The following is a 16,766-nucleotide window of genomic DNA, read 5'->3' as shown; positions in this document are numbered from 1 at the left end:
GCTCCTTCCTCCTTTTAAATCTCCGGCGCAAAAAGAGCCCCCTCCGCCCATTGGCCCGGGCACGCGTCACGTGACACGCGACGGCGCCAATCCCATCGCGCCTCTTTCCGCGACGCTTCCGTCGTCAACAGGAAGCGGACGAAGCGTCCTTGGAGATCGCCTGGCGTCTTTCTGCGCTCCTTGCTGACAGTTTGTCCCGCGCGTCCCTCGTGTATCCGCGCCCCTTCCGTTTTGAACATGACATCCATCGAGTGAAACGTCAAAGCAAAACCATTCGCGGCCCAGAAGGTAAATAGCCGAACACCGATAACTGTTTAGGGTGGAGGAAAGAGCAGTTAGCTGCCTAGCATGTCTACTCCATGAGGCTCACCCTCAGCCCTCATCTCCTCCACACAACGTTCAAATAAGTGTATATCCCAACAATCAAACGATGCGCGCATTATTGCTGAATTGATTATTCTTTTAAACAATCAGCTAACCAGTCTAAAGGTTGAAGTAAACTGCGACTGATACATTCAGAGAGGCTGTCGAATAGGTTCTGACCGAGCAAGGGTCTGGCTGTGGTTTAGAGGGTGTCCATCAAAACACAGGCTGGAGAGGAGCCCTTCTTCATGGATGTGTGTGTATGAGACAGCAGTTCTTCTTAACTCTCCTTACCCTACGTTATTATTACCTCCTTGCCGGCGGCACGTTCTGTGGTACGATCCTGTCCTCCACGTCATACCCCCAGACCCGACCCCGAGAATCCCAACCCCCCCATTTTGTGGGGTATCACAATCCCCCCCCTCCCATTGTGATGTCACGTATACGTCACATGATGATGCCCCTGGTTAATGTTGCTACCTAACAGTAAGTGTTTGGTCAGCGCCGACGGGCACACATAACTGCTCTGTCACTGGCCGGCCGTCACCGAGTCCCAGATGTGCAGATTTGATCTTAGGCAACGGAGAAGAAGATCAAGACAAATTGATGATTATATGAGTTATATGAGACAGACAAACACACACACACACACACACACACACACACACACATAGACATAGACATAGACACATACACAGTGAGATCAGATAAACAGTGAAAGGGTGGTAGTAATGCAACAAAATAGGATGCAAGCTGTCATTAAAACGCCATTATTTTAAACATGAAGTTAGTATGTTGCACTTACTGGAATTGTCCATCTGAACTGTATGCAGGCGCCATTCTGTTCACAGATGTAGTTATTTACTTCAAGTTATAAAAGCACATGTATAACAGCTTTGTTATAAACGTCCTTTATCCTAACATTTATTTTGTCCCCAGGAGTCATGAGTGTTGCTGCTCTTATTGGAGATCAGCTGATCCTCGAAGAGGACTATGACGAGAACTACACCCCTTCTGACCAAGGTAGTTCCACTTCCATAACGTATTCCTGGGCAGAGCGTAGCACTGGCTAGCATTAAAACCAAAATCTTTCCATCACACACTATTGCATCAACTCTTTTTCTCATGCCTAATTGTCTCTCGCTGCCTCTCATTTCCATTTCCGCCGTCGATTCTCTCTCGACAGAGATCCATGAGTACGCAAGAGAGATTGGCATCGATCCAGATAATGAGCCGGAGCTCCTATGGCTGGCCAGGGAGGGCATTGTTGCCCCCCTGCCTCGTGAGTGGAAGCCCTGGTAAGGAAACCCGTCTGACGCAAGTACGCTTGACGCCTCATACCCCCCTTGGATCAACCTCCTTTTGCGTAGGGAAACTCCTGTCTGCAACCGTTTCTGCAGCTATTGTGCTTCCAAAGGTGGCACGAAACCTCAAGGTGTCCAAATATCCCTAAGTAGAGATGGCCTTTACTTTTAATTTTTGGAGCTTCGGCTCCAGAACCAAATTGATTGGGTTTTCCACTTTTGAAACCAAGATGCAGATTTAATGAAATACACAGGGCCATTTTAGTTGTGGAAGTGATGAATAACATTTTGAAGATTGCTACAGAACTCTGCTATTTTTCGCCATCTGAAACAATAACAAACACAAACTTTGTAAGTATTTTATAAAGCAATCAAAATAAATACATGTGATTTCACAAAAATAATCTTAGTTTTAATTAGTACTTTGTTGTATTTTTTCTAACAATGTACAATTGAAAATAATAGTTATATAAATTACTTGTCTATATTGCAATGCTTTTTCTCTTTTCATTTCATTACGTTAAGCTGTCGAAAGCTGCATGTAAATGAATTTTCTTTAAAACAACTGCCTATTTTTTTCCTTCGAACGTACCTAAACTTACCTCATTGTTTGTGAAAAGTTGACGTGTGGTATCGTGTGGGGCAATAATGACGTCTTTACGGAAGTCTACGCAGCGAAGTTAGGCAATTTTATTGGTGATGCCTTTCTGTGGATTAAATTTCAGATAGATTACAGTTCCATGAAATTCGAAAAACGTAGACGTCTTTCTGTGACGTATACATTTTTTACGGCTTCTAGTTTTCCGTATCCTAGTTCATGAATGCATCATCCATTCTCCCAGTTGGGGTGGACTGGATTCAACGTGGTCACAAGTTTCTGTGGATTAATGTGGAGTACATGATTATACACAATTATGTGATTACGTGATTACAAATAATTTTTCAGGATTCGGTTTTTCAGATTTGTTCGGGCTATATGAGCTCATCATGGACTTGCCAAATTTCTTTCTTACCGCTGTGGCAAACACATATAACACAAATTTACAAAAAGACCAAAAAGATAAAATATCAATCTAACAGCCCCGCAGACGTCCGCCAGGTAAGTCACCCGCCTAGTTTGTAATCTCTAACCACTACAGAGTGATGGAGTCTACACCACGCGACGCACATGGTGCGAATGGACTTTCAGAACTCCAACTTTAACATTTATATTGAATTGGACGATGACATCACAAGGCGTCCATTTAGTCCTAGGTTTTCGAACGTCGGCGTGTGGGTGAATCATGAAGCACGAGATATTGGTCAAGTTTTCGTCGGTTTTTCACAAATTTCCGCTCCGTCTGGGAATGATTTGGACGCAACTTGAACCATGAGACTTTTGCGACGTCCCGGTTATAAAGACACCTCGCTGGTGTCCATACTTGTAGCCATCGTGGTGTTCCGGAAACTTTTGCCCTAAAATAACGACTATAATTATAATCCGAACAATAACAATAGGGGACCCGAATTCTCTGAGGCAATGGGGTTTGAGCACAAGTTCTGAGTTCTGCGAGCCAATGCCGTAGACCAATGAAATACACCTGACTTTAAATTTGAATCTTGAACAGCAAACAGGAAGTTGTCAGTAAGCCTATCAATCAAAAACATTCACAGTAAACATTTACTTTTGTAGCCAGGACGTGACGGGGGATGTGTACTACTTCAACTTCTCCACGGGCCGCTCCACCTGGGACCACCCCTGCGACGAGCACTACCGCATCCTCGCGGCTCAGGAGCGTGAGCAGCTGGCAGCCTCCACTGCTGCTGCAGGAGGAGGAGGAGGAGTAGGAGGAGTAGGAGGAGGAGGTGGAGGAGGTGGAGGAGGAGGAGCAGGAGGAGGTGTGGTGGGGAAGAAGGAAAAGGAGAAGAAGAAGAAGAAAGAGAAGAAGGAAAAGAAGGAGAAAAAGAAGAAGCCATTCATGACGCCGGGGGTTAGCGACCTTTTTTTTGTTGCTGCAGTGTTTTCCCAGAACAAATGTCATGATACTGTATGTAGAGACGGGAGGTGGGGTTCCGAGACGGATGGATGGATGGATGGATGGATGGATTAATGCAGGTAATATCTTCTGATTTTGGATTGTAAATGGGATATGAAATGATGGAATGATACATGGATATTCCTGTCTATTTATGCGCCAGCACCTGGCACTTCAACACGGGCCGCATCGTGCAGCAGGCCAAAATTAGCGGGTCGACCCGGGTGTCCTGTTCACATCGCAGCCAATTGGAGGTGGAGCCGATTAAAACCTGTGTCTATTGCAGGGTCATTTGACCCGAGACTGAGACCTGGGCTTTTCCTTTCCCAATTCCCATTGATTACAAACGGATGTTACCGGCTTTTTGGTGCAGTGGGAAAGGGCTATTAGTGTTTAGGGTTATTGTACATACCAAATTTATCATTTCTTATTTGTATTTTAGTTTATTTTCTTGTTTTTTCTTGTCCATGTTTATGTACATATTCATCCTTTTGAATAAGGTTTATTGTACAGAGACACATTTTTACTTCAGCCTGTATATACACTTAAAGGGACACAGCGATAATTATATGCACTTAAAGGGACACAGCGATAATTATTTATTTATCCAAGATTCAAGATTCAAGATTCTTGTGTCTTTAAATACACTCCTGATGTTTTTTATGCACACGTCTCTTTCTTTCTTTCCTTCTTTCTTTCTTTTTTCCCTCAAGCTGCCGAGTTCATCTCTGGGTCGCCTGGCGTCCGGCCTGGCTCCCCTGAGGGGTCTTGATGCCCCCGGCCCCGGTGGCCCCGGTCCCCTCGCTGGGACCACCCCTCCGCTGCGGGGGTCCTTGGGCAGCTCTGGGGGGCTGGAGCCTCTTAAGACGTCCTTCGGGGTAAGAGAATGATAAATAAAAATAGATTGTGACGTGGCGCCACTCGTTGTGGCTGCCTGCACAGGCGCTCCTCGTTGTTTATGCACATTTTAGTATTCTTATCCATTTTATATCACTATGTCTGCCAGAAACTAATTGGCAGTGATCTCCTATGGCCGCGATGCACTCGTGGATTTAAAAGTTTCCCTGAAAGATCAACTTTGGGATTTTTATCTGCGAATTTAGAGTAGCCCCCGGAGATTATACGTACCTACGCTTTCAACAACAACAACAACAACAACACTGGAGCCGCTGTTCCACGGGTGGGCCCACGGATGAAGCACCGCGGTCAACGTCGGCGGCATTCGGGTCAGAATGAGGACGCAACCTTACCGTCCACCTCTGCCAAGCATCATTCTCGCTAATGTCCAGTCCCTGGAGAACAAAATGAACGTTCCAAGAATACGAGAAACTGTTGCGTCCTCTGCCTGACTAAGACATGTCTGAACCGGCCAGTGCTGGATGAAGCCATTCGTCCAGCCGAGTCCTTCTCTGTGTTCCGCGCCGACAGGTTGGGGGAGTCGGGGAAATCCGAGCAGCCACTGGTGTAACCCCAACAACACCAAGACTCTCTCCTGCTCCTCCTTGCCGAACCTGGAACAGCTGACCATCTCATGCCGTCCATTCTACCTCCCCCAGGAATTCAGCACGGTCATCATCACAGCTGTTTATATTTCACCACGAGCGGACACCGACACAGCACTATCGGACCTACTGAATATGATGTGTTGTGCGGACTTCAGAACAAACATCCCGATGCGGCTGTGGTGGCGGCTGGGCACTTTAACAGGGCAGACCTTAAAAAAGTCCTGCCCAATTTCCATCAACACATCACGTGTGCCACCAGGGGAGATAGAACTTTGGACCACTGTTACACACCGTCGAAGAACAGATCGTCTCGCTCCCCGCTTTTGGGGAATCAGACAACGCGGCCATTGCTTTCATCCCTGTTTACAAGCCGTGCACCGCGCATGCAACGGTAGTGACGAGGGATGTGAAGCGGTGGTCGGACCAATCAAGAGACTTCAGAACACTCTTACTGACGTAGACTCGGACATGTTCCAATCAAGTTCCAGTGACGTCAACTAGTTTAAGGAATTAGCTATGAGCTTCATAGCCACGTTAGTGGACAGCATCATTCCCACTGTGAAAGTTCGGATATTTCCTAACCAGACACCGTGGGTCGATAAATCCATCCGCAGTTCTCTGAATGCTCATTCGACCGCTTACAACAACGGTCTTGTATCCAGAAAAATGGACAATTACAAAGTGGCGTCGTACAATCTGCGGAAGGCGGTGAAGGACGCTGAACGGACGTACATGGACAGGGGGAGCAACAGATGGGAAACGGGACACCAGACCCTTTTGGCAGGGGCTGCGGACTATTACGAACTACAACAGCAGCTCCTCCCCAGCCACGAGTGTGGACGCATCCCTAGCGTTTCAAGAGGTCTAGCCAACGAACGGAACTCCTTTTTTGCGCGGTTTGAGTCTGGTGACAACACCACTAGCTCGCCAGCTAATTGGAATTGCACCACTGGGGATGAGCGGTGGTCATGAAGTGATTCGAGAGGCTGATTAAGGATTACATCTGCGCCTTCCTCAAATGCATCTCGGACTCACTGCAGTTCATGTACTGGCCGGACAGATCCATGGACGACACGGTCTCCCAGGTCCTGCTCACTCACCTGGATGGCCGGAAGGGGGCCGATGTGAGATTGCTGTTCATCAACTGTAGTTCAGCTTTCAATACCATAGTCCCCACCAGACTGGCTGTCAAGCTGCGGGAGCTAGGACTGAGCCCTCCGCTGTGTGCCTGGATCCTGGACTTTCTCTCAGCCCGGCCCCAGGTGGTCAGGGTGGGGAGGCACATGTCCAACTCCCTCACCCTGAACACAGGATCCCCTCCAGGGCTGCATCCTCAGCCCCCTACTGTACTCCCTGTACACACATGACATAGCCAGGTCCGGTTCCAACACCATCAAGTGTGCTGATGACACTGTCATGGTGGGCCTGATCATAGACGACGATGAGAAGGCCTACCGCAAGGAGGTGGCTGACCTGTCACTCTGGTGCCAGGACAGCAGCCTCCAGCTGAACATCAGCAAAACTAAGGAGCTGATTGTGGACTTTAGGGAGGGGATTACAACCAAGGACGCATGCCGTTAGTGATTAATGGGGCTTCTGCCGACAGGGTGAGCAGCTTAAAGCACCTGGGAGTCCACATCACAGAGGATGTAACATGGACTACACACACAGACACTCTGGTGAGAAAGGCGAGACAGCGTCTTTACCACCTCAGGCAGCTGAAGAAATTCAGGGTCTCGTGAGGATCCTCAAGTCCTTGTACTGTGGAGTGGTGGAGAGCATCCTGACAGGCAACATCACTGCCTGGTTTGGGAACTGCACTGCTCAGGACAGGCGGGTCCTGCAGACGTTGGTGTGTTCAGCCCAACGTACCACTGGAACTACCCTCCCACTCACATAGGCCCCACTGTCTTACTGTACTGTATGTAGCATACTGTACTGCATACTGTATCACTGTTCTGGGTTACTGCATACTGTGCTGTATTGCTGTTCTGTTCGGTGTCACTGTATTGCTGTGTCGTACTGTTTTATACTGTAGTGTATATCTCCATACTCACTTTATTCACAGGCACTTTACTGTACATATCTGTATATAGAAAAAATAGCCTATCCCATATACATAACTCTATTCCCTTTACTTCTATTTTGTACCCCAACTCTGTATTACCTTTTTGAGTCTTAATTTATTTTTATTTTTATTTATTTATATTATTCTATTCACTAATTGCATTACGTTTTATGAATCAGTTTCAGTTAGTTAGCTAGGTAGAAATTAGGTTAGCTATTATGTTCGGTTTAGAAACTATTGTGCATAATCTCTGGGTGCGTTGCAAAGACATTTTACTGCATTTATGTATGATCGTATGAATATGTATGCGACAAATAAACCTCTTGAATCCTTGACGAAATAGCACGGAGGAAAAAGCCAGAGCCAACACAACAGATGGAAAGATGAATTTAAGGTCCCTTTAAAAATCAACTTTCCTTCTTTGTCAGGGTCCTCGGAGCTCCAGTGTTTTCGGCAGTCGCCACGAGGAGAGGGTGTCCCTCTCCCTACCCGGTTTGGAAGACGACTTCACCGACGAAGACACAAGAGAAAAAACCTCAGGGAACGAGGTACAATGGAAAGTCATGCGGCAAACGGCATGCTTCAAACGCGGTGGCGGCTTTTTGTCGTTGTTGTTGTCAGTGTGATGTCTACGATGTTTATGTTGATCCCTCTTTGTTTCAGCCGAGCGCTCGCGGCTCAGCCAGACTGATGAGGAACCTCCACCTGGACTTGGATGCCCTCGGTGGGGGCCTGCAGTATGAGGTAGGCACCAGAGGTGGCACCTGACAACTCATTCACAATTTTGCCAATTTACCGTGTCAGCGCACGGCAACAGTGTTTTGGATAAGATAAGGACACTATTAATCCCTCTGGGGAAATTCAGGTGTTACAGCAGCAAAAAAAGTCAAGAAGGGGATAAGAAGTAAGGTAAAAATAAAATAGAAAATAACGTCGGGACACATCAAAATATAATGGTATAAAATACTGTATAGTATATAATAGAGGAGAGGAAGGCATAAATAGTATAAAGAGGCGAAGGCTCCGTCTTATCTCTTTAGAAACGTTATATTATTGTGCGCCATGGACGCTCATCCATATCCAGGCCAGTTCACACACCGGTGAGTTAAGCATATAAACAGGATGCTTTGCGCTTACCTGATAGTACCTGATACCTGGTACCTGATAGTTTCAGCACAATGATTGTAACAGCAAGCACTGGGTAGATGTCAACAATGAAGCAAGCAATGCTGATCACGTATTCAGGGTTATTATTCGTCAAAGGGAAAAAAAAGTCATGCAACTTCACGTGAGTATCACTGCTCGCGAAGCGCTGTTGGCACGGCTCTGGCAAGTGGACAGTTAACAGAAAGCCTGTTATAACCGGAAACATGCACCCAAAAACCAGAGGCTGTGGGGGAGTAGCGCAAGTAGGTGCTAAGCATTAGCAGCTTGCCGGCTACAAGTGTAAACACACAGTAGCACATGTAGCACTTCTGGGTCCGTAGTCCCGCAAGACTGGGACAACTGGTGGCTGTAACGCGTATTAACTGCCAAAAGCTTCGAAATACACAGAAGTATTTTGCATATCTAAGTTGTATCATAATAATAATATAAATAAGTAAATAATAAATAAGTTCAATGGACGAGTGTGCTTTGGCTCTAGGTTCCGGTGTGTTTTGTGACTGCACAAGTTAATTAGTTCCGACCTGGTTACATTATAATTCTATGATCGGGCGGTGTTTGTCTATAAATTCTGACTGATTTTGTCTTACTCTTGTGTGTGTCAGTTGTCCCCGGAAGTGTATATATTTTTGAAGTTTCATACGCTGTGCTTTGTTTAATCCACTTGTCTTCTGGTAATACTTGAACTTTTTTTTAAACATAATGAAGGTTGATAGTAGTAAAATAATATCTGTCACTTTTTAACTTTGTATGGTTAAGAGTTAATATGTAGTAGTAGTAGTAGTAATCTGTGTACTCCGTCACTTTGGGCATGCGCACTGTGTGTGGCGCCATCTTGGTGAGGTGGCGATTGTTGATCACAAACTTCATCCACAATACTGAACTGCCGATCTGGATGAAACTCTAACTACGCCATGTTGGAACTGCCCCGAATACAAATCTTATTCAGATAGTCTGTGGGTTTGTCGGATCCATGAAATCCATAAAGTTCTTACGTAAGTTACATCTGCACGCGTCGCCATCTTGGTGAGGTCCCTATTGTTGGCCAATCACTAGACTGCAATGCTATCATGTGACTTGTGCGCGCTGTCACTTGCGCATGCAGAAATGCAGAATTTCACAAAATGATTCCACAATAAAGGACCGATCTGGATCAAACTCGGATGACAGTATGTGTGAACTGCCAAGAAAACACATTTTAGTCACGTTGTCTGTGAGTGTGAGGGCCATTGCGCAGAATACGCACATGTACGCACACAAAAATATTTGTGTTAGTCGTTCATTTGTTAATTTGTTGGTTTATTTATTTTTTGTTTGTTTTTTTTGTTCGTTGCAGGACAGCGAGGCCAGTGGCGGAGCTCCGGCGGAGGAGAGGACCGAGCCCGAGCTGCAGGACCTTGCGCTGTCGGTCGACCCCAGCACGGAGCCGCAGTCGCAACAGGTACACATTTCCATCCACACCCATCCCGCCCCCCCCCGCTACACTCTCGCCATTTCTTCTTCTTCGTATCTTCTTCGCTTTGTGCATCGTTTTGTAACGTTAAAAGTGTAACGTCTTCACTGTGATTGTGTCCTGTGACATTCTCATAGTGAACCTAATACCGTTTTTACACCAAAATTAGTTGGTATACAAAAGTCATCAACTTCTGATTTTGATTTTAAAATGGGATATGAAATGATTGAATGATGCACAGATATTCCTGTCTATTTACGTGCCAACCTCTGGACCCGTCGCATCGCATTGGTAAAGGGGCCAAAATGAGCGGGTCGACCCGGGTGTCCTGTTCATATCCGAGCCGAACGGAGCTGGAGCCGATGTGTCTATTGCAGGGTCATTTGACCCAGGAATGAAACTCTGGTGTTACCTTTCCCACTGATGACAAATGCCGGATCTAAGCGGGTGCTACTGGGTTTTTGGTGCAATGGGAAAGGGCTATAAGTTGTATGTACTTCGAAGGCGTTGTCGATCTAAACACCAACTTACACTTTTTAAGCGTATGGTTTTAAAATGGTCATTGGCTCAGGGCTCATTTTTTCAATGGATATTCAATATTATTATGATATTTTTTTCCACACAGCTCTGGAATATTTTGTTGATGAAAGTTAACTTTCTCCCCTGACCATGTAGTAAATTGCAGTAGTATGTTGTCGGCATTTCTTGCCATCGACCCAAAAACAGGATTGTTATCGAAATGGATTAATTAGTCAGAAAAGGAAAGTTGTGAAATCTTTGATGATAAATGGTAATACAAATAATTGTGATTAACTAATTAATTGAATTCATTTTTTTTTGTTTGTTACTTTATCCCACTATCATATTATAGCTTTTAAGAGTAATACAAAAGAAGGTATAAAATGTGTATTTTTCTTATATTTTCTATCACATTTATTAATTTCGTTTTTATTAAAATGAAAAATATATTTCTACATGTCTAGATACTGTTTAGCAGAACTGACATTCATTAACATTGAACACTGCAACATCAAAATTCAGGAAGACAGTTTATTTTCCTCAACTCGACTGATCTCGTAATACTCATTTCGTAATTGCGCGCATTCTCCTTAAGGCCCGTCATTTACATTTATTTCATTGTGACATTTCTTAAAAATTAGTTTTAAGAGATTTCCCCGAAATTCAGATGGAAACATGGCATGATAAACCGATTAAAAAAAAAAAAAAAAAAAAAAAAAGACTGACTGATTTGACGACTGATTTTTAATCATTTTTTTCTTTTTCTCCGAGGCAGCAATAATCACCTGTGCTTTTGCCACATTTCCTCTTGACTCTCATTGTCCCTTTTTCCTTCCTTGTCTGACTGTGTATCCATCTCTCTCTCTCTCTCTCTCTCTCTCTCTCTCTCTATCCCATGACCTTTAACCTCCCCCCAACCACCCACCTCCTTGTTGCACCATGTCCTGTGTCTGTCACTGTGTGTAGCTGCTGTGCTGCTGGGACCTTTCCTACAGCCCTGGCTGCCACTGCGTCTTCCTCTTTGTCCTCCTGTCCGCTTACTGTCACTGCTACTGCTTCGCCGTCTGAAACAAAAAAAAAAAAAAACACAACTCACGCCTTTTCAGCACTTTGTACTTTGCCAGTGTTTTTTGTTTATTTGTTTTTTTTACAGGATCTGAGATACTGTTTTTTCATGAGTGTGTATATGTGTATACATTCTGTATATACTGTATACTGTATATGCATGTGTGTCTGTTTTCAACGCCTTTACATTTTTTCATAATTTCCTTTATTTGTCCTATTCTCTTTTTGTGTTTTGTTCCTAACATTCACCCTCATGCACTCACTATCTTGTTGGTTCTCGGATACCTAAAAAGGAATGGGAGATTGAAATTTGTTTTAAAAAATCAATCAAAAGTATCCTGATTTTTAGGTTTCGGCAATTATTGTACCGTTACCACCACCATGATTCCCAATTTGTGTTACTATTACATTATTAATATTACATTTTTTTTTGTACGTTCATGCAGAATATGATCGCTTCAGATGGTACAACAACATCTAAAGCTATTCCAACTGGGAAGATCTCTGCTGATGATACAGATTTTCTCAGAATATGCTCATTTTTCAATCTCAAGTGCCGGAGAACTTTGCTTTCTTACGGAGGAGCCCAGCCATGACCTTCCGGACTCATAAATTACAAAGAAAATTAAAATGTAATATTATTGGTATCTTTATTGTCACAGAACCACATTGAGTCAGCGGATTGCATCCTAATTGATATCTGAGAGGTCCTTGTTGCCGATCCCTACCCCTAATCCCAGATTAAGGGTTGGTTCTGCATGCATCTGTGTGATGAAAGTCACAAAGTCTTGTCCACTTCCTCTCCTCACCTTCGTCCCCCCTCTCTCCCTCCCTCTCTCCTTCACTTATGTGTGTGTCTGTCTGTACACCTCCCCTCGCTGGGACGGACGGGGTTTCTAACCCAAGGACTCTGTCGGGGGCCGACGCCAGCGAGAGGGGGAGGGGGAGCGGGAAACAGAGGGAGCGGGGGAGTGGGAAAGAGAGGGAGAGGCAGACGAGGATGGAGAAGACGGTGATGGAGCGGGAGAGGGCGGGGGGAAGGTTGACGAAGGCGATGACTTCAAGGAGAGGAGAAGGGGGGAGGAAGACGAGGATGGGGATGCTGAGAGGGAGCGAAAAGAGGAAAGGGGTGATGATGTGCCGACCAGTGATGATGATGATGATGATGATGGGGAGCCTGGTGAGGAGGGGAAGGGGGGAGAAGCGAGCGAGAAGAGGGGAGAGAGAAGTGTCGCCAGTCAGGAGGGGTGGAGCGATGAGGTGGTAGAGAGGTTCACGGAGGACAGGGAAGTAGAGGAGACGCAGTGGGTGGTGGAAGAGGTCGTGGGTGTAGAGGAGGTGGACGCGGCAGGGAGAGGTGTAGCAAGTGATGGTGAAGGCTTATCAAAAGCGGAGGAAGAGAGTCGTGAGGAAGGGCAAGATGGAAAGAGTGACGAGGGGGGGCCAAGCGACAGAGAAAAGGTTGAGAGGCGTGTGGATGACACGATAGTGGAAGAGGAGGATGAGGTAGAGGAGCAGAAGCTGGAGGAAGAGGAGAAGGTGGAGGAGGAGAAGCTGGAGGACGAGGAAGAGGAGGAGAAGGTGGAGGAGGAGAAGCTGGAGGGCGAGGAAGAGGAGGAGGAGGTGGAGGAGGAGAAGCTAGAGGACGAGGAGGAAGAGGTAGAGGAGAAGCTGGAGGATAAGGAGGAGGAGGAGGAGGTAGTGGAGGAGGAGGAGGAGAAGCTTGATGGAGGCGGAACTGATGAAGGGTCCATGGGGGGCTGCTCCCTGAGCCGAGGGCAGCTGACAGACGAAGGGGAGGAGGAGTGGGGGAGTGACGAGCGACCCGTCGAGAGGTTCCAGGCAGAAACGGGGGGTCCCCAGGTGGAAACGGGGGGTCCCGAGGTGGAAACGGGGGGTCCCCAGGTGGAAACGGGGGGTACCGAGGCGAAAACAGGGGGCCCCTGGGCGGGAACGGGTGCAGAGAAAAAAAAGGTTTCCGCTGGCGAGGAGGAGAGCGCTTCCCATAAACGCCCCCTGCTGGCGGAGGTAGGGCTCGGTGTACATTGGCTGTGTGCCTCCCACCCGCCGCCCACCTTTACATCCTCCCTTCACCCCCATCAAATTCCACTGCCTTAGGGGCTCCCTCACCCACCTCACCTTCAGAGGTCTGCGACGAGCTGACAGCACAAGGTCAAATAAAATCCCTAAGCGTGTGGTCGACCGGCTGATCAGCTGTCTGACTATTTGAGCCCCTGAGGACTGGATTGGGGAGTTCTGGATCCCTCCGGCACCCCCCATTTATTTTCTCGCTATTCTTTTACTTTACAGCTGTGATTTAATTTATTTTATTTTTAGTTTGTTTTGACGAGACACATAGTGAACTTTGTTGCTACAACCCCTTGATCAGCTCCTTCCCCAATGCTTGTGTGGCTTGCTGATTGCTGAGATGTTATTTTCTTAACTGACCCACTAGGCTTTGTTTGTTTGTTTGTTTGTTTGTTAGTGCTTGCATGGCTGTTTGTTTTTCATATCAAGATCAAAATCTATAATGCACTTCATTTGAACGTGTATGTGTTAATGCAAAACTGTTGTGGTTTTGAAGGAGTCTGTGGCCAGTGAAGTAGAGGGAGCTTTGTCCTCCACACAGGGTGCGAAGGTACGGTCACAAGTCACACTATCCCCTTTTAACACACAATGCAGTTTATTTTGAGGTATTTATTTATTTATTTCCCCACACTCTAATCCATTCATCCTCGACCTGTTGTCTATTTTTCAGTCTGGCCGCCTCTACAGGCTGTCAGAGAATGCCACGGACCTGGAGAAGGAAAAGAGAGGCGTGGCTGCTGAGAGGTTCGTTGCTATCCGCTAGTCGAATGCGTTGTCACAATATGGGACAATTTTTGTCAATGTTGTTTACAAAGGGCAAAGTATTAACTCAATAACTTCGAGCTGTCACAATTACATAAACAGAATGTGAATTAGGTGAGTTTCCATTAATTCAAAGTAATTAGAATAGAAGTAAATGAACTGTACCTGAATTTTTATTTTCATTTTTTCCCCAATGTTCGGCCAATAAAAGGCTCTTCTGCAAATGCAGACATGTATTTATGCAGACATGTATTACACTATTGGAAGGTTTTACTTTGATAGTGGCACATAATGAACTGAAAGACTAACATCACAATCACTTGTATGACAGTTAATTGTCAACTTCATGATATATGATATATTAGTAATTATTAACTGTGATTCCTGTACATACACACGTTTGCTTTATTTACGCTGGAAATTAAAAAGGCATCACATTCTCCTGCGTTTGTCCAGGCCAATGCAGGTGGACCGGCTTGTCCTGCACCAGACCAGTCCCCCCGACTCTGACTCCGTACCGAGACCCTCCTGCTCCTACTCGATGAGGGACGTGGGGCCCCGTTTGAAGATCGAGGCCCTCGGCTCTTCCCTTGGTCTCCAGAGGCCAGAGACCTCCAGGGGCCGGCTGGTCCGCAGCTCCAACGACCATGTCGGAGAGGCTGAATCCCCCATGCAGGACCAGAGCAGCCTCCTGGGACAAGAACTGAGCTGGAAGTCCCAGGAGGATGTGGAGAGGGAGGAGAGGAAGAGGGAGAGGGAGGAGAGCGAACAGAGAAAAGGGGAAGAAGAGAGGCAGAGGGAAAGGGAAGAGGAGAGGCAGAGGGAAAGGGAAGAGGAGAGGGAGAGGGAAAGGGAAGAGGAGAGGCAGAGGGAAAGGGAAGAGGAGAGGGAGAGGGAAAGGGAAGAGGAGAGGCAGAGGGAAAGGGAAGAGGAGAGGGAGAGGGAAGAGGAGAGGCAGAGAGAGAGTGGGGAGAGAGAGCAGAGGGAGAGAGAAGAGGAGAGGGAGAGGGAAGAGGAGAGGGAGAGGGAAGAGGAGAGGCAGAGGGAGAGGGAAGAGGAGAGGGAGAGGGAAGAGGAGAGGCAGAGGGATAGGGAAGAGGAGAGGCAGAGAGAGAGCGAGCAGAGAGAGCAGAGGAAGAGGGAAGAGGAGAGGCAGAGGGAGAGGGAAGAGGAGAGGCAGAGAGAGAGCGAGGAGAGAGAGCAGAGGAAGAGGGAAGAGGAGAAGCAGAGGAAGAGGGAAGAGGAGAGACAGAGGGAAAGGGAAGAGGAGAGGCAGAGGGAGAGGGAAGAGGAGAGGCAGCGGTTGAGGGAAGAGGAGAGGCAGAGAGAGAGGGAAGAGGAGAGGCAGAGAGAGAGGGAAGAGAGAGAACAGAGAGCTATGGAGAGGGAAGAGGAGAAGCAGAGAGAGAGTGAGGAGAGAGAGAGGGAGGAGGAGAGGCGGAGAGAGAGGGAGGAGAGGGAACAGAGAGAATGGGAGGAGAAGAAGAGGCAGAGGGAGGAGAGAGAGAGGGAAGAGGAGAAGAAGAGGCAGAGGGAGGAGAGAGAGAGGGAAGAGGAGACGCAGAGAGAGAGGGAGGAGAGCGAGCAGGAGAGGCAGCGAGAGGGGGAGAGGAGGAAGGTGGAGCGGGAGGTGGGGGAGGAGAGGGAGTGTGTCAAGATGGAGAAGGAGAGGAGGATATTCCTCCTCCGCGAGGAGCTGAGGAAAGAAGAGGAGGAGGAGGAGAGAAAGCTGAAGGAGGAGTCTGAGGAGAGAGTCAGGTGAGCATCGGATCATAGGCTTTGATGCTCTTGTCCGTAAAGGATAGGTTCACCATTTTTTAACTATTGCTCTCTTGCTAATGCAAGAGACTAGAAACCGGAAGTTGGGCCGCTTCCTACCAGCTCCCTGCTGTAGCCAACCTTACGCTCAGGATGTACTGCGGCAATTGGAGAAGGTAATCTTAAATAAAATGTGATATTATGGGAGGGAATTTATAACATGTTCAAATATATACTCACATTTGACATAAATGTGAGGTTCCTGTTTCCGTTTCAAATGTATGTAAGTACAGTATGCCCCATTGGACTGCATTCAACCACAGTGTGAAGCTGCAGCAGAGTGGTAACTTCGTCAATAATAAAGCCTCCAGGTTGTGTGAGGTGTGCCATGAACAGTTATAAATGACAGGAACCAACATTTTAAATTGAATGGGGTGGACAAATTATATAAAAGAAATGCTTCTCCTCAGTGAATTTAATGTGCCTCCGAATCCTCACATGCGTTTTACTAACTGTGTGTGAGGCACGATTGCAATTTTAGCATCTGCCTTTTTTGATATACACGTCTAAATCTCTCACTATGACTGAGTTGCTTAACTGAGCTGTGTCCATGTATCTTGTGTCATAGATTCCTCTGCATAATGTGATTACGAGACAAGTCTTTTTGTTTTTGTTTTGGACATAAAGGCCAGGTTTGGCTAT

At 46.6% G+C, this 16,766-nt stretch overlaps 1 protein-coding gene across 1 annotated transcript in view; it reads left to right on the top strand.

Moving 5' to 3' along the window:
* Positions 1-202: 202 nt before the first annotated feature.
* cep164 (centrosomal protein 164) overlaps positions 203-16,766 on the top strand; it is a 37,747-nt gene continuing 21,183 nt past the window's right edge. The window contains exons 1-15 of the mRNA XM_080006730.1: positions 203-288; positions 1,303-1,386; positions 1,550-1,661; positions 3,340-3,454; positions 3,548-3,637; positions 4,396-4,560; positions 7,684-7,803; positions 7,919-7,999; positions 9,756-9,860; positions 11,358-11,453; positions 13,239-13,484; positions 14,041-14,094; positions 14,215-14,288; positions 14,763-15,054; positions 15,964-16,064. Coding sequence (XP_079862856.1) covers positions 1,308-1,386; positions 1,550-1,661; positions 3,340-3,454; positions 3,548-3,637; positions 4,396-4,560; positions 7,684-7,803; positions 7,919-7,999; positions 9,756-9,860; positions 11,358-11,453; positions 13,239-13,484; positions 14,041-14,094; positions 14,215-14,288; positions 14,763-15,054; positions 15,964-16,064 — 1,730 coding nt within the window. The 5' untranslated portion in view covers positions 203-288; positions 1,303-1,307. The remainder of the gene's footprint in view (positions 289-1,302; positions 1,387-1,549; positions 1,662-3,339; positions 3,455-3,547; positions 3,638-4,395; positions 4,561-7,683; positions 7,804-7,918; positions 8,000-9,755; positions 9,861-11,357; positions 11,454-13,238; positions 13,485-14,040; positions 14,095-14,214; positions 14,289-14,762; positions 15,055-15,963; positions 16,065-16,766) is intronic.

The sequence above is a fragment of the Zeus faber genome (assembly GCF_960531495.2).
Source record: "Zeus faber genome assembly, chromosome: 9".
Classification (NCBI taxonomy): Eukaryota; Metazoa; Chordata; class Actinopteri; order Zeiformes; family Zeidae; genus Zeus; species Zeus faber.
Note: the sequence above shows the minus strand (reverse complement) of the source record. Positions and strands in the feature narration are given on the sequence as shown.